The 22,372-nt window shown below is 47.2% G+C and overlaps 18 protein-coding genes across 18 annotated transcripts; 10 read left to right on the top strand and 8 right to left on the bottom strand.

Moving 5' to 3' along the window:
• Positions 1-46: 46 nt before the first annotated feature.
• Positions 47-5,452, top strand: OGAPHI_003692 (uncharacterized protein; the record flags this gene model as incomplete). Its single annotated transcript, XM_046204691.1, has 1 exon — positions 47-5,452. One exon carries the CDS (start codon positions 47-49, stop codon positions 5,450-5,452), a length of 5,406 nt encoding a protein of 1,801 aa, XP_046060710.1.
• On the bottom strand, positions 2,860-3,873 carry OGAPHI_003693 (uncharacterized protein; the record flags this gene model as incomplete). The annotated part of the gene is made up of 2 exons (XM_046204692.1): positions 2,860-3,385; positions 3,635-3,873. 2 exons carry the CDS (start codon positions 3,871-3,873, stop codon positions 2,860-2,862), a joined length of 765 nt encoding a protein of 254 aa, XP_046060711.1.
• OGAPHI_003694 (uncharacterized protein) lies at positions 4,510-4,971 on the bottom strand (the record flags this gene model as incomplete). Its single annotated transcript, XM_046204693.1, has 1 exon — positions 4,510-4,971. The coding sequence occupies one exon, from the start codon at positions 4,969-4,971 to the stop codon at positions 4,510-4,512; it is 462 nt and encodes a 153-aa protein (XP_046060712.1).
• Positions 5,441-8,159, bottom strand: OGAPHI_003695 (uncharacterized protein; the record flags this gene model as incomplete). Its single annotated transcript, XM_046204694.1, has 3 exons — positions 5,441-5,952; positions 6,683-7,440; positions 7,912-8,159. The coding sequence occupies 3 exons, from the start codon at positions 8,157-8,159 to the stop codon at positions 5,441-5,443; spliced, it is 1,518 nt and encodes a 505-aa protein (XP_046060713.1).
• Positions 5,766-6,068, top strand: OGAPHI_003696 (uncharacterized protein; the record flags this gene model as incomplete). Its single annotated transcript, XM_046204695.1, has 1 exon — positions 5,766-6,068. One exon carries the CDS (start codon positions 5,766-5,768, stop codon positions 6,066-6,068), a length of 303 nt encoding a protein of 100 aa, XP_046060714.1.
• OGAPHI_003697 (uncharacterized protein) lies at positions 6,787-8,256 on the top strand (the record flags this gene model as incomplete). Its single annotated transcript, XM_046204696.1, has 1 exon — positions 6,787-8,256. The coding sequence occupies one exon, from the start codon at positions 6,787-6,789 to the stop codon at positions 8,254-8,256; it is 1,470 nt and encodes a 489-aa protein (XP_046060715.1).
• A 157-nt stretch (positions 8,257-8,413) lies between these two features.
• On the top strand, positions 8,414-9,004 carry OGAPHI_003698 (uncharacterized protein; the record flags this gene model as incomplete). Its single annotated transcript, XM_046204699.1, has 1 exon — positions 8,414-9,004. One exon carries the CDS (start codon positions 8,414-8,416, stop codon positions 9,002-9,004), a length of 591 nt encoding a protein of 196 aa, XP_046060716.1.
• Positions 9,005-9,034: 30 nt separating this feature from the next.
• OGAPHI_003699 (uncharacterized protein) lies at positions 9,035-11,314 on the bottom strand (the record flags this gene model as incomplete). The annotated part of the gene is made up of 1 exon (XM_046204700.1): positions 9,035-11,314. The coding sequence occupies one exon, from the start codon at positions 11,312-11,314 to the stop codon at positions 9,035-9,037; it is 2,280 nt and encodes a 759-aa protein (XP_046060717.1).
• On the top strand, positions 9,654-10,277 carry OGAPHI_003700 (uncharacterized protein; the record flags this gene model as incomplete). Its single annotated transcript, XM_046204701.1, has 2 exons — positions 9,654-9,856; positions 9,917-10,277. 2 exons carry the CDS (start codon positions 9,654-9,656, stop codon positions 10,275-10,277), a joined length of 564 nt encoding a protein of 187 aa, XP_046060718.1.
• OGAPHI_003701 (uncharacterized protein) lies at positions 10,494-11,206 on the top strand (the record flags this gene model as incomplete). The annotated part of the gene is made up of 2 exons (XM_046204702.1): positions 10,494-10,559; positions 10,706-11,206. The coding sequence occupies 2 exons, from the start codon at positions 10,494-10,496 to the stop codon at positions 11,204-11,206; spliced, it is 567 nt and encodes a 188-aa protein (XP_046060719.1).
• An 89-nt stretch (positions 11,315-11,403) lies between the features above and the next one.
• OGAPHI_003702 (uncharacterized protein) lies at positions 11,404-13,423 on the top strand (the record flags this gene model as incomplete). The annotated part of the gene is made up of 4 exons (XM_046204703.1): positions 11,404-11,649; positions 11,876-12,299; positions 12,723-13,078; positions 13,157-13,423. The coding sequence occupies 4 exons, from the start codon at positions 11,404-11,406 to the stop codon at positions 13,421-13,423; spliced, it is 1,293 nt and encodes a 430-aa protein (XP_046060720.1).
• OGAPHI_003703 (uncharacterized protein) lies at positions 11,437-14,049 on the bottom strand (the record flags this gene model as incomplete). Its single annotated transcript, XM_046204704.1, has 1 exon — positions 11,437-14,049. One exon carries the CDS (start codon positions 14,047-14,049, stop codon positions 11,437-11,439), a length of 2,613 nt encoding a protein of 870 aa, XP_046060721.1.
• Positions 14,050-14,534: 485 nt separating this feature from the next.
• OGAPHI_003704 (uncharacterized protein) lies at positions 14,535-16,292 on the top strand (the record flags this gene model as incomplete). Its single annotated transcript, XM_046204705.1, has 1 exon — positions 14,535-16,292. One exon carries the CDS (start codon positions 14,535-14,537, stop codon positions 16,290-16,292), a length of 1,758 nt encoding a protein of 585 aa, XP_046060722.1.
• Positions 16,293-16,379: 87 nt separating this feature from the next.
• Positions 16,380-17,912, top strand: OGAPHI_003705 (uncharacterized protein; the record flags this gene model as incomplete). The annotated part of the gene is made up of 1 exon (XM_046204706.1): positions 16,380-17,912. The coding sequence occupies one exon, from the start codon at positions 16,380-16,382 to the stop codon at positions 17,910-17,912; it is 1,533 nt and encodes a 510-aa protein (XP_046060723.1).
• On the bottom strand, positions 16,631-16,831 carry OGAPHI_003706 (uncharacterized protein; the record flags this gene model as incomplete). The annotated part of the gene is made up of 1 exon (XM_046204707.1): positions 16,631-16,831. The coding sequence occupies one exon, from the start codon at positions 16,829-16,831 to the stop codon at positions 16,631-16,633; it is 201 nt and encodes a 66-aa protein (XP_046060724.1).
• A 17-nt stretch (positions 17,913-17,929) lies between the features above and the next one.
• Positions 17,930-18,823, bottom strand: OGAPHI_003707 (uncharacterized protein; the record flags this gene model as incomplete). Its single annotated transcript, XM_046204708.1, has 1 exon — positions 17,930-18,823. The coding sequence occupies one exon, from the start codon at positions 18,821-18,823 to the stop codon at positions 17,930-17,932; it is 894 nt and encodes a 297-aa protein (XP_046060725.1).
• Positions 18,824-19,679: 856 nt separating this feature from the next.
• On the bottom strand, positions 19,680-20,186 carry OGAPHI_003708 (uncharacterized protein; the record flags this gene model as incomplete). The annotated part of the gene is made up of 1 exon (XM_046204710.1): positions 19,680-20,186. One exon carries the CDS (start codon positions 20,184-20,186, stop codon positions 19,680-19,682), a length of 507 nt encoding a protein of 168 aa, XP_046060726.1.
• Positions 20,187-20,324: 138 nt separating this feature from the next.
• Positions 20,325-22,358, top strand: OGAPHI_003709 (uncharacterized protein; the record flags this gene model as incomplete). Its single annotated transcript, XM_046204711.1, has 1 exon — positions 20,325-22,358. The coding sequence occupies one exon, from the start codon at positions 20,325-20,327 to the stop codon at positions 22,356-22,358; it is 2,034 nt and encodes a 677-aa protein (XP_046060727.1).
• Between the last annotated feature and the right edge of the window lie 14 nt (positions 22,359-22,372).

The following is a 22,372-nucleotide window of genomic DNA, read 5'->3' on the forward strand; positions in this document are numbered from 1 at the left end:
CCTTAGATAAAATAAATACTTGGATATAGAAAAGCCTTCTTCTCAGATGTCTGGTTCACAATTGAAAGGAAGCGGATTCTTCAGATCTATCAGTCCGTTGCCATTGTTATCGGGAATCAACTCTGGATCGAATGCCGGGTCCAAACAATTAAGTTCCAAAGAGAAGAAATATGTCTCCAATATTGACAAAGCATTAACGGTATTTGACTCTGTTGAAGAATGGGCCGATTATATTTCGTATCTAAGCAAACTTCTTAGAGCATTGCAAACAAACCCAGATCCGGAGACCAATCATTGGGTTCCTAACGAGTTTGAGATCTCAAAGACCTTGTCCAAGTGTCTTTCGCCAAAGCTTCCTAGTGGAGTCCATCGGAAAGCCCTGGAAGTTTACGTTCAGATTTTCCAGATACTTGGTCCAGAAGAGACTAGTTTGCATGTGAACACCTGGCTTCCAGGATTGCTTCCGCTGATGTCGTATGCCAGTATCAGTGTCAAGCCGCAATTGGTGGAGTTATTCAAAATCTACATCGTTCCGATCAAGTCCAGCATTTTGCAGGTTGTTTTCAAAGCAATCCTGCTCAGTTTGCTGCCAGCATTAGACGACACAACGTCAGAGTCGTTCGACTCTGTTCTGGCGCTAATTGTGTCTTTCAAAACGCATCTCAATAACGACTCTCATTTCTGGCAGTGTCTGTTTCTCTGCATTGTGACATCTCCCGACAAGCGATTAGGGGCTTTGGAATGGTGTATTCGCAAAATGCCATCATTCAAAGTCACAGGCGACTCTGATATCAAGAAGGAAGAGATACTGGACTCTTTGGACGACGAGACTCGGGCCTGTGTGACCCCGGAACCGGGTCTTCTGATCAAAGCGTTCAGTGAGGGACTTAGAGACGAAAACTTGCTTGTCCAGCGTGGATTTTTCGATCTTCTCATCACGAAACTACCGCTCAAATCGCAGATCTTGCAGGTTCTTGTCACCGAGAAGGACAAGCAGCTGTTGGTTCTGAACGCCACGGGAACAGTTTTACGCAGAGACATGTCGCTCAATAGAAGACTTTGGAACTGGCTCCTGGGTCCTACCACTACAGAGCAGGCCAAAACCGAGCAGACGGTTACATCCGAGTCGAGATCTCAATTCTTCAAAAAGTATGGATTAAAGTACTTGACGGATGCTGTGTTTGCGCTTTTGGAAGGAAGAGCCGACTCGAGATCAAAGTCTTTGCAGCAGATCGAGGCCTGCAAGATCGCAGTGGCCATAATGGACAAATGGGAGATTGGACAGCTGATTGTTCCGAAAATACTGATTCCAATCATTAAATGCACAAGAGACGCTAATTACACAGACAACATAGGAAATTACGACGAGCTGATCAAAAATGCCAACGCGTTTTTTGATAGTGTTGAGACCATCAACATTTGGTCCGACGTGCTTCGTCTGATCCGGGAGAAGGATATAGACCTGGTTCTGTTCATTATCAAGAACTTTCGAGTCGAGGAGGAAGACATGGTTGTTCTTCATCTTCCATTGGCATTGCTGGGCACATTGTTTGAGTTTGATGGGGACGCGCGCTGGCTCGAATTAATGAGAGCCCTTCTGACCCTGATTCCCCAAAGAGCATTTCTTCCTATTGAACACGCCAACGACAAGTATGTTCATGTGAAGAATGTTGTCTCAGACTCTTTCAAAGAGGAAGTCACCAAAAAGCTTGATTCGTACTACGGATTGGGGTTGGAAGAGGCGCAATTGGACATTGCCAGGGAGAAACCGTTTAACACCGCCGATTTGACTGCTATCTTGCTAAGTCTAGTCACACATGTCACCACTGCGAATCTTGGCAAGGAAACAGCTGCATTGTTCTACAATTTCTGTGATCTCCTTGATCAGCTACTGCAAAAGATTCCGAACGGCGAAAAACAGTGGAGCGACCAGACTTTGTTGAACACGGTGACAAACTACCGGTCCAGCGAGTTCGACGATACGTATGTTCCTATTGCGTTTGGAATCTCGCTTATATTCCAGACATTGGCCAGACAGACTTCTGGAGCTCAACTGTTGCAGATTCTCAAGACGGTAATCGATTTGCTTTGGAGCTGTTTGGTTCATCCAAGCGGAAGATACCAATTGGAGACAGTGAAGATGATTTGCAAGCTCGAACTTAGTGCAGACCCTCATTACATCGAGGCAGCTTTGGTCTCCTTGTTTCTGGAGTCTGACCGTCCAACCAGAGTCAAAGCTTTCAATGCATTATGGACTCACTCGGTGATTTTTAACGAGACTGAAGATATACTGATCCGTCCATTAAAGCTTTTGCTCGACGATTTGAGCAGCGAAAACGAAACCCATGTGCTTCTGGTGACCAGATGGCTCAGAACTACAGTTACCTCCGGCTCAATTAAAAAAGTGTTCAAGATCAGCTGTTCAGGACTAATATCATCCAACAAGTTCATTGGGTCTGGAGTCTTTTCCAGAAAAGAAGACGAAGATTTTGCATTATTCAACTACCAACTGACCACTTTCTTGAACCTATTGAAGGCAGACGAGGCCTTTATTTTATTGACCAAGTCGGAGACGTGTACCCTGGACAACGAAGCAGAGTTCAGCATTGTCACCAAGAAGCACTGGGATATCACAACTTACAAGTCGCTCATTTGCGAGATTGTTTCGAGCTTTTTGTCAATTGACGCTTCGCAGCTGGATCGCGAGACTTTTGAGCAGTACTGCGGCTGTGTGAGAACGTGTTTGACCTTGCTTGAACTGCTGATTGACGGAACCGAGTCTAAGTTTCCACAGATCCTGTCTCTGCTCACTCAATTGTGCAAGAGAACTCGTCAGGAAGACGACTCGATTGTCACATTCTATCTTGCCACCATTTCCAAGTTTTTGAAGATTGCTTCACAGGCAAAGATCCCTGTTGAAATGTTTGCTCTGGAGAACGACGGAATGCCGCCAAGATTTGCACAAGTTGTGTCTGACGGTATTTTAAACTCAAAGACGTCGCTGGTTCTTGCTTCTTGGAACTCGCTAATAATCACGGCCACCAGATTTGTGCCTGATTTGGTTTTCAAGTGCACTTTTGACATCACAGCCTGTTTCTGCGAAAAGCTCGACGAGTTCTTCACCATCAACTCCAGATTCAACCAGGATGGAACGAACGATATTGACGACTCAATTTTGGAACTAATCAACGGGTTACAGGATTTACTCAATTTCAGCCACAGGTACCTCAAGTCTTCGAACTCTGGACTGTTTTCCAACGACACTTCCACCGGCAGGGAATCGAGTTTCTTTGGTTCGGTGATACAAGGAGTTTTCCAGGTGGAGGCTCCTGATGAGAAGAGCGAGTCATACAAAAAGAGAGTGGACACCCTCAAAGCTCTCAAGCTGGCTGTGGAGACCTGTTACTGGATCTGGCTGTGGTCGGACGATAACTCCAAAGTCAAAGCAAATACAATCACGGTTGCACCTTCGTCTCCGCTGGTGACGAGGATGAATTCTGTGATTGGACTGAACTCCAATAGCACGAGAATTGTCGATGAAGAAAAGCCGTCGTTCCTTTCGTTTGCAAAGACGTTGAATTACAATGCTTCGAGACTGAAGCACAGAACTAAAAAGATCCTCGAAAGCATTTACTCTTTAGAGCCACTGGAAACGTTGGAAACTCTGATCAGTTGCCAAAGACACCACAACAGCCTATCAAACAAGTACTCCACTTTGAAGGTGATCCATGTTTTGGACGGAGCAAAATCAGATAACGTTATTTCGTTAGTTTTCCAGTCTCTCATGTCTAGACTCAACATCACTTCGTTGGAGCAGTTTAAGAGATCTTCATTGATTGCCGAGCTGAATGAGAAGGATATTACTGGGTTCATGGTTGACTATATGGAATCGTTAAGCAGCGACTCAATTGAGGATATCTGGCCTCCGTTGACGACATTCTTCAAAGAAGTGATTGCCAATTACTCAAATTACAAGTCCGTTTTGTCAGATATTCTCAAATTCAGCACTGTTGTTGGAATCAAGCTGTCGCAAGTTAGTTTTGGAGAACAGAAGAAGGTGAGAAAGGAAATGATTGAGATATTCGTCAAACTGCTGAATTTGGTCACCACTGTCAAGCTGGGAACCGGACACGAAGAGCAGTCGATCACGTCAATTCTGAACCCAATCAACATGCTTCCAGGAAGCGACTCGACTCACGAACAATCAAGCTCAACAACAGCTACCCTTACCGGACAAACACCAGAACTTCACGAGCAACCAGAGAATCCAGCAACTCCAACAACAAAACTGTCGTTCTTCCCATCAGGAAGAGAATCTTCTCCTGTGAAGGAGTCTCCAACGGAAAAAGACAGCGCCAAGGAGGAACTGTGCGAGACGCTGGTGTTTGTGGCTCCAAAGATCCCAACCATTGTGCAAGAGAACGACAAAGTTGTGCAATGTCTGACCACCATCATCAACAACACGTTGATTTCGCTCACTAAGACCAAGAACTTCAGCCAGACTCCAAACTATGTGATTGACCTGATCGAGGCTCTTTCGGGAATGAACCAGTGCTCGAACCTGAAGCTATGGAAGGGTCTGTGTTCGGATATCTTGATGGATTCCAAGTTTTTCGACTCGGCCATTAATCCACGCTGGAACAAGATCATGTACAGCTGGATCAAACAGGATAAGGAGAAGGTGGATGAGTTGATATCGAGACTTGTTCCGTACAACGGGTCGTCCACTCTGTTTAACTGGAACGACTCTGAAATGTCCACCAAGACTTTGAACTTGAAGAGAACAGCGTACATTCTGTTAATTTCTCCAACCGACTTCCTCATGAACAATATCAACGACTTGCAAACACGGGTGTCGGATATGTTGAAAAACTCGTCCAGCCAGTCTTTGAAGCCGGGAATCTTTCTTCTGTTGCGGGTTATTGTCTTCAAGTACACGGATCCGCATTTGAGCACGTTCTGGCCAACCATCTACACCGAGTTGCAGTACGTGTTCCATCAATTGCTAGTTCTTTTGGAGGAGCCAACAGACAACGAGAAGGTGCCTGAAGCACAAACGAAGTTCGACAACGAGATGGTTCTTCAGGCAAGCAAGTTGCTGGACGTTCTTTTGGTGTTGAAGCCAGAAGGATTCCAATTGGCAGAATGGCTATTTGTGAGCGACACAATCCAGGCGGTATACAGAGACTCGAGCGTTCCTGTTTTGTCGCTGATTGACCGGATCAGCAACGTGAGACAGATGCGCACGCTGGAGCCGAGCGACAAGATCCCTATTCCGTCAGGACGGGTGCGGTCTCCGCTTCTAATTGGACTGAACAAGGTGGAGAGCATTTTTGAGCTGCGCGAGTTCTTTGACAAACTCTCCATTTACAATTACGAGAGCGAGTACGACTTATCGGATGCTAACATGTCTGCTGTTGAACAGGACATGTTTGAGGATCTATTTGGCTGAGTTCTTTTGGAACAGGTATATGCTGAGGACCTCCCATCCTGCTTTGCGTTCGATGAGTTTTTCAACGGAAAACATAGGATGGTTGTCTGTGAAGCGGGCGACGACGGTTTCTGGTTTATTTCGAGCACAAAACAGAATGTACGCTTTACCGTTGGAAGCCAGACAGCTATCAAGAGCGTCGAGCACTTTGTTGGTGATTTGCATGCCGTCTTCGCCGCCGTCGAGCGCCAGGTCTAGCCACGAGTCGTCCTGCAGCGAGCCAGGGACACCGGGGACCTGTGGAGACGGCACGTAGGGTGGATTGAACACGAGCATGTCTATGGTCTGTGGTCTCAAACCGGCCACGAGGTCTGTCTGGACCGAGTCGAAGTTTCCAGTGGACGCGTTGAGCGAGTTTGTAAGTATGGCTGCGCGACAGCAGTGCGGGTTGATATCTGTAGCTATGAAGATTGCATTTTTCAGTATATGTTGGTTGAGAAAGGTAGACACGATTCCGGAGCCTGTACCGAGCTCGACGACGAGCGGGCAGTTGGTGGATTCAAACACGGGTCGGTGGGACTCGAACAGGTCGAGCAGCAGAAACGAGTCCTCTGCGGGCTCGTATATTTTGGAATAGTCTGTCTTGGCCAGGACGGGCGTGGAGAGCATCAAAAAATAAATAAAATAAATTACTCTCTAGAGTTTAAATAACAAGAGTTTGGGAATAAGCGCCAAGAATGGGAGAAACGGTGGAAATCAAAGTGAGAGTAAGTACGGTGGGGGAGCTTTATGCTTTCTGGTGGACGCAATTCTAACCAAACAGAGCCTGACAGGCAGAATGGTAAGTGGACCCTAGATACCTAAGGGGGAACTGACTTGTCAGATTCGGATCGACGTTGATCTTCAAGAAAAGGTAAGTTGAGCAGACAAGACATGAGATGTGCTAACGGGCAGGTGAGCGATCTGAAGGAGACGATCGAGGTGAAGGAGGGAATTCCTCCGCACCAGCAAAAGTTCCTGTTTTCGGGAAAGCAATTGTAAGTATTTGCAGCCATGTTCTAACGCCAGGGACGATGACAAGACGTTGGAGGAGTGCGGGATTGTTGCTGGATCAGACTTGCACCTGGTTCTGTCGCTGAGAGGGGGAAGTAAATAGGTTTTGGAGTGGTAATAGAAAGCCGAGGTGCGGGGACGGCCAGAACTGGATAATAGTGCCATATGAAACGTCAGTGAACGATCCGTCTCCAGTACCGGTGCACTGCTGGCGTGCTGCTAGCACTGCTTTCCCGCTGCTGGCTCTTGATTTAATTACACCTCGCACCTGAAAGAAATTTCCAAATATTGTAAACACCATCATGTCTGGGTTCAGTTTTGGGACGCAGGCTTCGGCGCCGAGCGGCGGGTTTTCGTTTGGCAACACCGCCAACACGACTGCCCCCGCCGGCGGGAACACCAGTGGCGGGTTTTCGTTTGGAAACAAGCCCAGCAACTCGTTTTCTCTTGGAGGAACAAACACAGCACAAGGAGCCACTGGCACGACATCCACGACCGGGGGCGGGTTTTCGTTCGGAAACAACAACACGGCCACGACGACGGCGGCTAACGGGTCCACCGGGGCCACGGGTGGCGGTCTTTTTGGAAATAATAACACGGCTAGCTCAGGACAAGGACTTTTTGGAAACAACAACTCTGGCGGGGGACTCTTTGGCAACAACACGGCGAACACGACCAATTCGGCCACACAGGCCCCAGCAGCGGGGTCCAGTCTCTTTGGCGGCAACAGTTCTGCCCCACGGTCGTCAGGGTTCTCCTTTGGAGGAAACAATGCGGCTACCAACACCACTGCGTCCAGCGGAGGCAGTTTGTTTGGCAACCAGCAACAACAGCAACAACAGCAGCAGCCAGCACCACAGCCGACCGCTTCATTGAACACACAGCCATCTTTTTCGTGGTCGAACCAGCAGTCGCAGCAGCAGAGCGTGCATCCAATGGTTGTGCAAGCACAGAAACTGAACCAGCAGCAGAGCCAGCAGCAGAACGAAAACGGGTACACGCCGACGATCGCGGACCAGCTGACCAAGGTGAAAGGGTCGTGGGACGCGAACTCGAACCAGTGTCTGATGAAGACGTTTGTGTACAACAAAGTTCCTGCCGAGTACAATAATTACGAGCGTCCTTTGGACGAGAGTGCGGAGGACTGGGAGAACGCGATGAAGCTCCGGCCGAGGGGGTATAACACGATCCCTGTGAAGATCAAGGGGTTTGAGGACTTGCTGAACCGGTCCAACTTGCAGATCGAGCATCTGCGCAAGTCGCGAGTCTTGCTGAACAACATCAACACGAGTCTGACAAACTACGGCGACAAGCACGATCTGGACTCGCTGAACCGTCTGACGCAGTGCAAGATCAAACAGAAACAGCTGAACCTGAAGCTGCTGCGGATCGCGATCAATTTGACGGTGCTCAAGTACAAAGGGTACCAGCTAACGAACGACGAGGAGAAGCTTATTTCGCAGTTCAAAGAGCTGGTGAACTCGGTGGACGACCCGATCGGGCTGAACCGGTCGAACGAGCTGTGGGCGCGGCTCAGCAACCTCAAACAGCGGCTGATCAACATGAACATCAGCATCGAGAGCATCGACGCGTCGATGGCCGTGGCTACCAACACCGACGGGGCCAAGACCCACGTTTCCAACAACGAGCAGGTGGTGAACAAGATCGTGAGCATCTTGTCCAAGCAGCAGCAGGGAATCCAGTACTTGTACGATCTAATTGAGAACGATAAGGAGCTGGTGTCCAAGTTGGCCAACAAACGGGTTAAATAGAGGGGTGTATAATTTTGGTCGCGTTGAGATAAAAAAAAATATAACCCAGTTTCACCATGGAGTCCACTTTGATCTACAGACTCTCTGACGGTAAGTAAATAGACGCCTGAATATTGGCTCCCCCCACTAACCGCCAGGTCTGCCTCTGGCCGGGTCGATGGACGACGACAAGGACGCCGGGCTGCTTGAATTGAAGAAAAAGTGCAAGCTCATCATCCTCAAGCTCAACCCGCAAACCTCAGAGCCCAGAGCATCAATCGAGTCCGGCGCTCACACTCTGCACTACCTGATCATCGACGACGTGATCTACGTGTGCATCACCACCAGCAGTTTCCCGAAAAAGCTCGTGTTTTCGTATCTATCCGAGATCTCCAACGAATTCAGCCACATCTACGCCAACGATCTTGCCAAACAGAACCTCAAGCCGTACGAGTTCATCCAGTTCGAGTCCTTCATCATCAAGACAAAGAAGATCTACAGCGACTCCAGAGCACAATCCAACCTTGACAAGCTCAACACCGATCTTGTGGACGTCAAGATGATTATGAATAAAAACATCGAGGACTTGCTCTATAGAGGCGACTCGCTCGACAAATTGCAAGACCTCTCGTCGAACCTCAAGACCCAGTCGCAAAAGTACAAGAAATACGCCGAAAAAATCAACTTCCAGCTACTGCTCAAACAGTATGCCCCGGTGGCTATGGTATCGCTCCTGGTGCTGTTTATTCTGTACCGGATTCTGTTTTAATAGCTCGGCATATATCTAATCTATATCTGTTCAGTACGTAATAACGAGCCGGTCGTTGTTCGACACAAACAGCCGGCAGAACTGCTCGCTGTCACTGTTGTTGGCAATGATCACTAAATCGTTCACGTTGCCTTTCATCGACGAGTGTTTCTCGGCCAGATGCTCCTCGAACGCGGCCACGCTCTCGTGCACCGTCAGCGTCACGTGCTCGTCCTTCACGAGCGACATGTGTGTTTGCACCAGGCCCAGCAGCTCGCTGTCGCCGCGCACACACACGTTGGCCAACGCAATGTCGCGGTGCTCTGCCATCAGAAAGAACAGTTTCAGCGCAACAAGGTCCTGCGAAGTGGTAACAGTGTTGCTCAGAACAAGCGTTAGTGTCGTAAAGTGCAGCGATTCAGGGTTCAGAATGGTTTCCTTGGAGAAAATCGAGTCTCCGTCCGTGTAGTCCACGTCGGCCGTCTTGGCAAGCTCCTGGTTGTTGTTGATCAATAGACATTTGTGCACGTCGGTGGGGGAACTCAGTTGTGCGAGCTCGGCCACCAGGTCCGGGTTCCGTAGGTACTCCTTGTTGGATACCGTGAGCATGAGCAGGTCGTTGCGCGCACAGTTCGACGACGCAATCATCGTCTTGAAGTAGTCGCCAGGCATGGAAAACAGGATCTCCGAACTGAACGGAATGGAGTTCAAGTCGCTAAACACCTTCAGGATGCTCAGCAGCGGGTTCAGTTGCTCCTTGTCAAACCGCAAACTCTGGTTACCCAGCATCGAAGCCTGCAGAAGGTCTGCTGTTCTCTGGGTCAACACCTTGACATTGACTCCCAGAACAGGCAGTTTGGTTGGCTCGCAAATGTAGTCCAGCAACACCAGGCCCGTCGAGATAGTCTCTAGCTCGTTCACAGGGAGAACCAGTCTCTGGAACTTGATTTCGTCCACAGAGCTCACCATAGAACTTTTAGATGCAGACTCCTCGGCCTGTTTTCTTAGCTCTTTCACTTTGTCCCGGTACGATTGTGGATACACCAGCAATGTGAGCGGGGTGGTCACAAACGTTGCAACCAGAGCCATCACAATGAACATGGAGTACGTTTTCTGGGACAGAATACCCGCATTGAGTCCAGTGTTTAAAACAACAATCTCAACAATACCTTTACAGGACATGAGAACCCCAACAGCCAAGCTCTCGCGCTTGTACAGTCCAAACACCTTGGAAGCAACGAATCCTCCAAAGACTTTGCCAACCAGTGCAACCACAACGATGCAGACGATATAGGCCCAGTCGATTCCTTGGTTGAGTAGTCCTAAGTTCACACCGAGTCCTGCGAGCGCAAAGTAGAGCGGAACAAGAACCAGGTTGACCAGGTCTTCAATCTTCTCGGCGAGTCGAACAACATAGCCGTTCTCACGTGGAACAATGGCCCCAATGATGAACGCACCGAAAATCGGGTGCACTCCAATAATATCGGTGAAAAAGGCAGACGAGAGCATCATGATGAGGATCAGCGCGGTGGAGAACTGTGAAGGTCCGTTCGGGTTCTCCAGGTCTCCGTTTTTGGTCAGAATGTATCTTAGCAGGTATCTCAATGGATAAACACAGAAAAGACACCAGCCTATTGTCACCAGACAGATGTACAATGTGGTGATAGACGAGGTGGAGTTGGCCAGAGTTATACTCAGGGCCAACAAAATCCACCCGATCAGGTCATTGGTTATCCCTGCGGCCAGCACAATGGTTCCGACCTTGTCTCTGATGAGATTGAGTTCCGTGAGAATTCTGGCCAAAACCGGGAACGCAGTGATACACATGGCCACTGCGATAAACACCATATAGGTGGTGAACTCGATTGGTTGCAACGTGTCGTCGTTTTTGCGATACTCGTTCCACAGTCCAACAGAAACAGCACATCCCAACGCAAACGGAACGGCCATGTTGAAAATACCAACAGTAAGAGCGATCTTGAGATGTTTCCTGATAAACGTGGTGTCCACCTCGCAACCAACCATGAACAGCAGCAGATAAACACCAATGTTGGCGATATCCGTCAATCCAGGAATCGAAGCGGTCGGAAACACCTTGTTGGTGAAGTTTGGAATGTGGCCCATCACCGAAGGGCCCAGCAAAATACCAGTGATAACCTCTCCTATAACTCGTGGTTGTCTAATGACAGACAAGGGGAAGTTGACAATTTGCGCAAAGGTTAAGATAACCACCATCTGGAACAATAGCAAAGTGTATGGTTGAGACGTTAGATATTCGAGCGGATCAAACCCGGCAATTATGCCGGCAGTAGAGGCCGTGGAAACCGCCATTGGGGTAAAGTACAAGTGTATCTAAATTATTTTTTCTGTAATTAATTGATATATACGATATTTCGTCATAACCGTGCGGCTTTAAACAGATGGAGAAAAAATTCAGTTATAGCCGTATCTTATCAGACATAGGCCAACATATCTTGGACCAATCCACGAACCTGGTAGAAAAGTGGACTCATTCCACCGTCAATGACAAGATTCCCGTCGCTGATTTTGCGAACAGCGAGTTGGTTGTTGACAACAAGAGTTCCATCTCCTCTGAACTCCACCACGTGATTCAGCTCTGTCAGTTTGCGTCTGAGCTCAGTCAATCTGATGTCTCCGATGCTGATGTAGTTCGAAACAGGCATCATGCTGGTGTTTGTAGGTGGACTTAACTTGAGCAGCTTCTCTCCCTCGGCAACAGGCAGGATTTCTCCGAAAACATGGGCAATGGAGTATCCGCCGGTGATTGTCTGCCAGTTGAGAAGACCGTCCAATTCTTTCGAAACAACAAGGTCGTACGACGTGACAACGTTACCCAGATCGATCTTCTCGTTCAGTTTCGGACGCAGATAGTCGGTGTTGAGAATTCCAGCGGTGTCTGACTTGTACAGGTCCATCATCTTGGACTTTTGCTGGTTCATCACAGCCTTCATAACATCGACCGATCCGCCCATCAATGCGTCACTGGTGTTTGGAAGCAGAATCACTTTGCGCGGCTTCAATGAGTTGAATGTGATCCGCATCGATCTCAAGTCAGCAAGTCCCGAAAGATCCAAAAACGCCAGTCCGCAACGAATGTCCACCGTAACAGGCTTAATGGTGCGCACCTGCGGATTCACCAACGGATCAAGATTAAACACCGTATCCTTTGGTTTGGACTGTTCAATAGCTGCTGCTTTTCTTGACTTCTTCACCTGTCTTCTGACAGTCCGTTTCTTCCTCTTACCGTTCTCCAAGTACTCTTCAACAACTTCTTCCTCCTCCTCTTCGAAAGCAGGTTTCAGCGGGAACTTCTCCTCCTCTCTCATGAAGTCACTGTGTTTGATCACCTCACCGTAATCATCGATGGTGACTTTCTTGACAATGAACGGAAACATCCTGTTTCTTCCCTTGGCATTACGAACATCAAAGTCCATAGGCATCTGCAAGATCTTGTCCACAGTGATACGGTCGTCTTCGTCTTTCGTCAACTTGGTCGATTGCGTCAGAGCAGTAGAAGTAGTGGTCTTGATTTCACCATTGGCTCCGGTTTCCAGCTCCTCTTCGGCTTCAGCTTCGTCAAACAAGTTATCGTTATCATCATCGTCATCGTCGTCTTCTTCTCCGATCATCGTGTCCAGAAGATCGTTGTTCATTCGTTCCTGAACCTCTTGCTCCTTCTGAAGATGACGACGTTCCTCAACGCTCTTTTTATACTCAGTCAACTCAGAGCCACGTAAGTTATCCTCGCGCGACACAGAGAGTGACATCTTCTTGTCCAGTATAACCAGCGAACCGTCCTTGGAGCCGGACTGTTCACTCACCTGGCGCTCCCATTCCTGGTATATCTCGTATGCTGTGGTGTTGACGGCAGGTCTCTCCGTCATCAACAATGCGGTATTGTGCTTGGAACAGAGCTCCATGAAACATTCTCGCGACAGAGATCCGGCCTCCATGTCGGTACCATCGACAAAGATGATCTTGGGGCCAGGCTCAAGACTGTTAAGGTCTTTTAACGAGACAAGCTTGAGTCTATTGGACTCAAATGGAGTCTGGTTCTGGTTCTCCCAGTTCTTGGTGATATCTGGAGACATCCACTCAAGCATGTTACCGGAAAACTCGAGCGACTTTTTCCCCGTGAATGAAAGAAGATAGAACCCAAAATTTGGCGGAACGTGGTGGTCTAACAGCGGAAACAGCTCAAACAAACGTCCAGTTATGGTTGTGGGTAGAAGAATCGATGTTCCGTTCATCAGCGTGAGTTGCACGAGTTCCAGGAACTTGTTGATTCTCATTTTATGCGAAAGAGACGAGCCCAAATCCGACCCACTGATCAACGTGGTGGCTCTCATGAGATGTGTTTGGTTGAGTCTTCCTGGGTTCAAAAAGAAATCTTTGGAATGGTTCCATGTTGGAGCATAAACGATCTTCTCTGCATCCTTGTTCAACAACCAAAACGATCCTCCAAGTGTGTGTCCTGAATTGTATGCGGTGATGGTGATTCCAGAAAGGTTCCCGGTCAAAGAAACAGATTGCGAGTAGTTAAGAGTGACGATCGAATTAAAATAGTTCTCCACGTCTTGGACTTCCAAGATGGCACCTTTCAATGCACCAACAAGTCCAACAGATCTATAAAGCTCGATGGTTGCGAGTCTCCCGAGCTTGGAAACAGGTAATGTCGAATACGTCTTCACTCTTCTTAGAATCGGATATTTGTACAACAGATACGCAAAGGCTCCAAGATACTCTACCGTAGTCTGCGAAAGAATGATAAGATGGATGTTGGGAACATAGGGTTCCAAGTATTGAAGGTCAGAAACACCGTCCCAGCCCGGATCGGCCAGAATGTTCAATTGGCCGTCAAAAGTAAGGAGCCTTGCCTGAGACTTTGAGGTGTTGGATATTTGTTCGAGCTTGAGTGACTTGGTTTCATCGCCGGATTCCGACTTGACATCGGTCTCCTCAAGAGGATCATACGAGTCCTCGTCAGGCTCCTCGGTGGGCTCGATTGCCGAAACCGGCGGCGCAAGCGAGACAAACTCAAACATGCTTGGTTATCTATTTTATTTATTTGAATTTTCCAAAACCCACTCCACCAAAGGTTACCCGGGGTTTTGTTTCACAACATTTCATCGTGTCGTGTCGCGCGCTACACCTTTGCACCAGACAAATGACGTTATCAGTCCAGTCTTCTGCAAGTTTTGACTCGTGTGATAAAGCAGTAAATTTCCCCGTGCACGTGGGGTTTACCCGGAAATGGGAGCACAAGGACAATAACAAGCTCGGGCGCATTCCTTCGGGTAGACCGTTTGAATAGGCTCTAGGACCGCTGCAAGCAAAGGCCGTGCAGTATGGATACCTAAAACGGTTGGCAAAGAATAATTTTTTACCCTCCCTCCTAGCTACAACTTATTGTTCTTTATTGTAGATGCTGTGTAACTTATAGTTGGTTTTTTTTGAACTTTATTTGTTGGAACTCTACTGTATACTTGACTAGCTTTCCGGTTCTCAAGCATAGTTGTTGGATCCTTGAATGATTCATCAGAAAATGACCAGCGTGGTTCCTCAATCTAATGTCTCCAAGCAAACTCAGTACTCCGATCCGTCTGGTGCAAACGAGTCAAGTGATACGGGCGTTCATCCGCCAGTCGCGAGCTCGGACAGCACGATTATAGGTTCCAACGGGACGTCGGAGGTTCACGATGCCCATTTTGAAAACATGGATCTTCAATGGTCCGAGTTCACCAATCTTCAGGAGATACAACATTTGGATGATATGATACACAATCAACATCTTAATACTCACGATGGCTCGTACTACAATGATCCATCTCAGAGGCACCAGGAATACTCCTCTTCATTTCACTCATCTAATAAACCCAAAGATTCAGACATGGACCAACAACAGTACTATCAAGAGCCCGCTCAAATTTTCCACCATGATTTCTCGGAAGATCACCAGTCTCACTCAGACATGGCTCCAACCACCGCCGTGCGGCCGAACGACGTGTTCACCCCATTGGTGTCCCCTGCGGTGACGCCTTTGGAGCATTCGACAAACCCTCCATATGGAACAGGATTCCATCAACCAGGCATGTCGAACGTTTCTGAGGTCGGGATGCCGAAAAAAGTCGGGTTCAGTCCGCTGACGTCGCCAGCACTCGAATTTCAAGGCGGCCGGTTCATGTCCCAGTCCAATAACGCAGCCAGTCTACGTCAGAAAAGAAGAGATAACCAGACTCCTAATAAGTCTTCTCCATCAACCAGCGAGGAAGACCAACGAAGAGCATCGTACAAACGATCCAAGACTCCTAATGGAACTCCCTTGTTCGGCCCTACAAACCCAAGCTCGCTGCAACAACAACATACGGGGTCTTCTTCCAGAATAAAACAATCTCCGTTGGCCAAGCCATCTTCCCCTGTCGTTTCAGGAACGCGCAGATCTTACAAAACCAAGCCTAAACCAGGCATGCCGGGCCAAAGTGGATTTGACATGCTGCCAGAGTCTGCGACCTCAAACGACTTGATGCTCCCGCCATCAAGACCTCCTATCAAAGAAGAAGACCATTCAGGAATGGATTCCCGCAAACACTCATACTCTCAGGAACATGATCCATTGAACAACGAAAACTTACCTGCAGCTACTCCTGCCACTATGATGTCGTTCAGTCTCTCCAAGATGCCTCCGAAGAACTCGCCAAGAATGCTGCCCAAGGATAATGTGTTGAAAAACCCCAACCATGACGCCAAGTCTGCTCAGTCGTCGCCCGTGATTCTTCCATCCTCTAATAGCTTCCTTTTGCATGAACATCAACAACTTCCGTCGGCGATAATTCCACCACTTCATATAAACGGACACTCGAAATCGTCGTCACGGTCTTCCTCGTTGAAAACGTCACCGGTGATCCAAAATACCGACGAAAGCCAACCAAGTCACAGCCCAGATGGATTCAATGTGGGCAAAGCTCGCAGCAATTCGGTGAGCTCAAACAAGTCTGGTCAAACAGACAGAAAAATGACTCATAAGCTTGCCGAGCAAGGAAGACGTAACAGAATGAACATTGCCATTCAGGATCTCGAGAAGTTCATTCCGGAATCTCTTAAGAGCGAGGTGACGGTGCCGTCCAAAGCCACTACCGTGGAATTATCATCACGCTACATCCAAATGCTACGCGAGGAAAACAGAGGTCTATACCAGGAGGTGATGTATCTGAAACAAGAACTTGAGAGACTCAAAGGCGGGTCCGATAGTCAAGACAGTATCAGTCCTTTCAGAGTCGACGAGCACTAATGACATGATTGTATATGTGTATTATACAATAAATAGTAAAGCCGCATAGAAAAAAAGCAAATTAATTCTATTTATTTTATAAGCAAGATGTCACAGCTCCAACGAGAAATGAGGACCCCCTTGAAGCAGTTTGCGCGCTCCGAGTCTCGGGCCTCCTCTGGTTCGGGTATACGAAGCCCCAGTATGAAAAGTCCTAAGACAGATACCGACCCGGATGAGTTTGACCAAGATGTCATGGATATGAGTTTTATGCGACTGGATGACCTATTACGGGCAAAATTGCAAGACAATGACTCTCTTCCGTCCCCTAGTACAATTACTGGTATCTCTATGAGTCGTCAGGAGAGCAGAGCAAATTCGATGATTGGTTCCATAATTGATGGCGAAGATGAATCCAGTGCCGCCAATGCGGAGCCTGGCGAGGAAGGTGGAGTGATCAAAATATACAAGATTTCCGACGTGATAGCGGCCCTTGCAAAGAGCAGGTCTAAGATCAATTCTTCCTCGAGGGAGTTTCTTTTGGGCGAATTGTATCGCATGATTGTGAAGAAGCCATTGAGCACTAGTGGAGCCGTGGTTAACGAGACGGACTTGGAGCTTCTGGTTTCGTTTGTGAAAGGTGCGCGGTCTCAACTGGAATTTGTGTTTGCACTTCGTGCTGCAGTTGCATACATTGCCAGCGATGTGGATGAGGTTGCAACCACTGCTATCGAGCAGCTATTTCCCGTGCTTCTCAACAAAATATACAGTCCCGATGAGACGTATGAGGGCGTGAGGTCCAGTTGTTTGATCGCGTACGCCAGCTTATTGCTGGTTATTTATGACGAGTCTCAGTGCTATGGACTAGGAGATAGCGTTGAGACCCTGATGGAGCTTGCGGATGGCTATAGCGCTGGTGGCCTTTCCGAAAACGACGAGGATGTGGTTGTGAACACTCTGAATGCCATTGCAATCATCATCAGTCTCATTTATAAAGCCAACAGGGACGTGAACACGTTGGTTCAAGAAAATATTCCACAGGTCATGACATTCTTATCGAGCGAGTTTAGTAAGAAAGTCCAAAAAGCTGCAGCCATTGTGGTTGCACTCATGTATGAAGTGTTTGATTTTGGCGATGAGGATGATCCAGATGAGCCGTACGACGATTTTGAGGATCTCAAGAGTATCATCAACCAATTGGTGAGATACTCCTCCAAGAAGGTGAGCAAGAAGGATAAGAAGGAGTCGCGTTCGATTTTCAGAGAGGTGCTGCACAGTCTTGAAAGAGCAGAGCCCGAAGAGGGAGAAGAGAAGGAGATTCTTTCCAGATTCAAATTGAACAAGTCCAAAGCTCTTCCAATCACCAGTTGGTTTGAATATGTTCGTCTGGTTCATCTGAAGTACATTTTCGGATCTGAGCTCAACCTGCACTACGTTGCTTCCAAAGAGGTCAGAAACCTGCTTGCAAAGCCGGATGACGAAAGCTCGAAGTTCAATGTGGATGTTGAAGAGCCTCATAGGGAAGACAAGGCTTGGAAAACAGAGTCGGGCAGAGTGAACGACGTGAAGAGAGACCAAAAAATCAGAGAGGCCAGAGAATTGAAGGTGCGGGAAAAATTCGGCGATCTATCATTGGAATAATGTTATATATATACAATTCAGTTTAACTCAAGTATTCGTCGTAACCGATCGTTAAGTTCTAATTTGCGTTCGAGTCGTCTAGGACGTTGTTTTTTGCGGCGTAGTATTTCGTCATTCGAAGTTGTATCTGTTTCTCCAGAGTCCGTAAACTTGGAATTCGTGAATGTGTTCAGAAACTCACTAAGAAGATGCTCGTAAGCAGAGTTGGCAGGAGTCTCGGGGTCGTTTGCGCATTCTTGAAGGTAAAGGTAGAGCTCAAATTTTTGGTCCGAGTCTGCTAAAGGTATGAAGTTGAAGTTTTCCAAAGCAAGATGGTAGTCGTGTGACAATAAGCGACGTTTACTGGCCCCTGAAGATTGATCCTTGAAGTTGGCTGGCGAATAGTCGTCGGGAACCGTAAATTCGGTGATCTGCAACGCAGGCTCGGTCGAGCTGATGTACTGTATATCAGCACTTCTCTCCTTGCCTGTAACCATCATCTTGTTTGATTTACGGTACTTAATACCGGAATGTCGCATGAACACTGGCGAGCTGTCCGTTTCAGGGTCGTTGTCTTCGCCATAGTAACTAAGCTGAATTTGACGTTTCTTGGTGAATCTAGTCGACGGTACTCCTTGAGACTTCTTCTGAGCGAACCGAGACATGTGAACTCTAAAGGTTTCCAGACTGACACGGAATGTGCTAAGAACACCAACTGTCTGGCTGCTATCCACAAGCTTATCATTATAGTCTTTTATCGTGTCTAGCACCGAATCTCGATCGTTCAGTCTGTCGAAATTCAGACGCTGGTTCCTGGAAGATATGAAGGCTGTTGGGGAAAAATCATCTGTTGAGATTGTATTGTCATAGCGGAAATTGGTCGCGTGCTCGTACAACGTGGACTTGTACGGGTTTGTTCCTAGTAGTTTCATACACCAAAAAAATATCTTCTGTCAAATTATTTGACCCCGATGCGAAATAAGAGGCCGTGAGATCCAGATTCTCCACCCATACTCCCAACGAAGAGCTCTTTTCGAACCTAGCCCCATATTCAAGCGTTTACCATTCACCAGGCCGCATACTGCTTTACAAGGTTATGCACATAACCAGATGGGGTTGCAGCACTGCCTGAAAATTGATCTGGCGCTATGTTTCATTTCCCCCACCCGTGGTCCCCCTCCAAGTCTGCACAATTTGGCTCTTCGGCATTTGACAGAGAGTGCAGTTGTGGGGCACAGGGGAAAAAAGCCAAACCGTTAGACCCTGTTCAGCCTTGTTAATCGTAGAATTTCCCAATTCACTAAGCTGGCACCTACCGGAACAGCGGACTAGCCACCTGGGACAGCCCGGGATTGTCCGCCAGTCCAAGCCCGGTAAAAACGTCCACGAACCTCGCTAATAATCGTGCTGCTGCCCCGTGGAAGACTAGCAAATAAATCCTGGTGTAAAGAGGTTCGGCCTTGAAATTTTAGTTGAAAATATCCAAGCTGTTGGTGTACACGCTTGTTTTCGCCACTAATGGATTTGAGCACCACAAATCTTGCTCTCCACACCGGGGAAAGCGAACTTGCCGCATACAGCAGTGATGACGACTCGGAATACACATATGAAACGGATCTGGTGTACCAGAACCCTCAGAAGGAGTGGGAAGAAAACTTGGCCCAGCTGAAGACCCTCGTCAACTTTGTGCTGCTGCCCGTTATAGGGAAGATACTCGGACGGAGGTTTGCTAATTACGTGTGGATCAGGATCGCTAACCGGATTTATTCGTGAATGTATATAAAATAATCAACGTTGATACCGCATTAACTTCAATAGCAGCTCTTCGCTGCTCAGCTCGATAGTATGATTAAGCGTCTTGAGTATCTTGATGAGCTTGTTGACGATTGTGACATTAAGTAGCATTAATAATTGCGACACGGCCGGACTTGGCTGGTTTGTGCGCTTGAGGAAAGTGATGAGAAGTAGAAACGTGTTTTTGATAACAAACCTTAAGTCTGGCAAGTATTGGTCGGGGTCTGTTTCTTGAAGGTCGGTGATGTTGTTAATATACACATTGGAAGATAGCACTGCTATTAGGTTGTCAACTGTAAGCGAAGGAGAGGTCAATTTGTATCCCAGTTCCTGAAAGCTGTGGAAGTCTATTGTTCGAATGATGACTTCCGAACCGGCGGATTGACGTGACGAAGAATTGAGGTATGAGAACAGCCCTTTTGTGTCAATCCCAAAAGATTCCGGGGTCACAAGGACGTCTACTAGTTCGCTCAAAACCGTTAGCTCTGTGGCCAACGACATTGGTACCTGACTGTGTCTTGGTTAAATTTTTGTCACACTACACCAGAAACCTTTTGCACCGCCCAGTCGATAAGAGCCATGTGGGATATAACTCCAAAAAAGGGTGCAAATTAATTATTAAAAGTACGAATGCTATAAATGAGCGGCGAGGTGAAAAAGCATTCGGTAACAGAGGCGTTCATTTCAATAACCAGGTTATTGCCTCCCGAGATCAGGTTGGTTATATTCAATGAGGTTTTGGTCAAATGCAGACTTGCCGATCTGTTTACTTGTCTAATTGAGGGTGAGTTTAATGCTGATGACGCCTTTGATGACTTGCTGAACCAGAAACTGTGCTTGTTCCACTTTCCTAACAAAAGTTGGCTTGAGATCCGGCAGTCTACCAAGCCTGAATTTAGCAAGACGCCGGAAAATAGCATGCGGATCGAGGTGGCTGGACGAGAATACGAACAGTTACGCGAACAAGTGCGTGCCGGAAAGATTAGGGTCCGTTACTATTTACTTGGACAACAATTCAAAAACACAAGCTGGCTTACCGAATCGTGTGAACACTTAATCTTTGACGAAGACTCCCAAATTGACGAGCAGGTCTCGTTATACTTTAGCAAAGTTGCCGAAATACGATTGAACATCGAGACAACCAGAAACTTGTGGCTCCTTCCTCTCACGAAGAACCTCAAGACAATCCACCTGAACCTCAACAACGGATTCCAAAGAGCCGATTGCACTACTGTGGTTGCAGATATAATCAACTTGTCTACAAACAAGTTTGATTTACACCTTTCCTTGCGAATATTCAAGAACTCCTCGACCGACGAGCTGATCAGAGCGTTAAAAGGCCTTGTTCATCTTTGTTACACACGAGACATCAAAATACAGGCACGATTTCTCAACACGAATGACTCAAAGTTTGAACTCGAATGGATGATTAATTCCATCACACCTATCGGCAAAATCATCAAAGTCCTTGAGGTTGATCTTGTCTCCGAATCATTATCACTTTCAGATCTGGTATCGTCAACTAGTAGTCTTGAATTCCTAAAACTGAATTCGACGACTTACAAAAATACCGCTCTTCTCTCCTCAACGAGACCAGCGCAGATAGCATTACCCAAGCTATACAAGACAGAGCTCAGAGGCTTTCAAATACAGGATCCAATAGCATTGTTGCCTCTCGAAAAGCTTACAAAATTGAAACTGGTACGGTGCTCGGTGGCTCCCACCGTGCTCACATGTGTTCAGAACTTGAGGTATCTACATCTTCACAACTGCAGTTGCCAAACAATAAGACTACCGCCAAAACTGATGGAGGTCAAAATAACAGACGATCTGGAATCCTCTGCGATCTTCATTCAGAATTTGGACGAAGAAATCAGCTTGAAGCTGATGCTGCTGAAACATAAGTCCATCAACCTTGAAGTTTTGAACCAGCTACCAAAAAATTTGGAGACGCTAGTGATTGACGGGTGTGACATAGCTAGGGGATACAAGGATAAGACAGTGAACTTACCACCAAGTTTGAGGTCTTTGGAAGTCTATGGGGATACGAGTAGAACCAGACAACTCACGCAATCTCTCCAAGATTGTTCCGATATTGTTCAGCTGCTCAACTTTGCTGAACTGTGCAAACTCGAAAAATTGACAGTTACAGAGGGACTGAGATTCAGATACTCAATACGGTGGCCCGATCAGCTACCACCCACTTTGAGAGAATTGAATCTGGACATATCTCTAGCTACATTGAGAACTTTGAAGCTACCACAGGATCTGGTCAAACTCAAGGTTCGCTTGAACAACTCCCGAGGTAATCCGTTTTCAATACTACGAACATTTCCACAGAACCTGGAAGATCTGGAGCTAATAACCAAGTCTCTATACTTTGATCTGTTCAAGACTAATATCAGCAAATTGAAGCTTAAGACATTGAAGGTTAAGATCGAGTCTTCGCAATATCGAACGTCCACGATCGTTCGTCTGAAGCTTAACGATCTTCCAACCACCTTGAAAAAGATTGAATTCAAAGAAGAAACATTCACTTCAAGGAACCTCCAGCTTTACTTGATATGCAATGAGATCACAGAGAACTTCAGGAAGAGTGGCTTCATCAATAAGTGTGCAAATATTAAGGAGTTGAAGAAAACAGGATTTTTCAGACTGATTCGTGCTGATTGATTGTATTATACAAA

Source organism: Ogataea philodendri, assembly GCF_020536065.1.
Source record: "Ogataea philodendri strain CBS6075 chromosome Unknown scaffold2, whole genome shotgun sequence".
Classification (NCBI taxonomy): domain Eukaryota; kingdom Fungi; phylum Ascomycota; class Pichiomycetes; order Pichiales; family Pichiaceae; genus Ogataea; species Ogataea philodendri.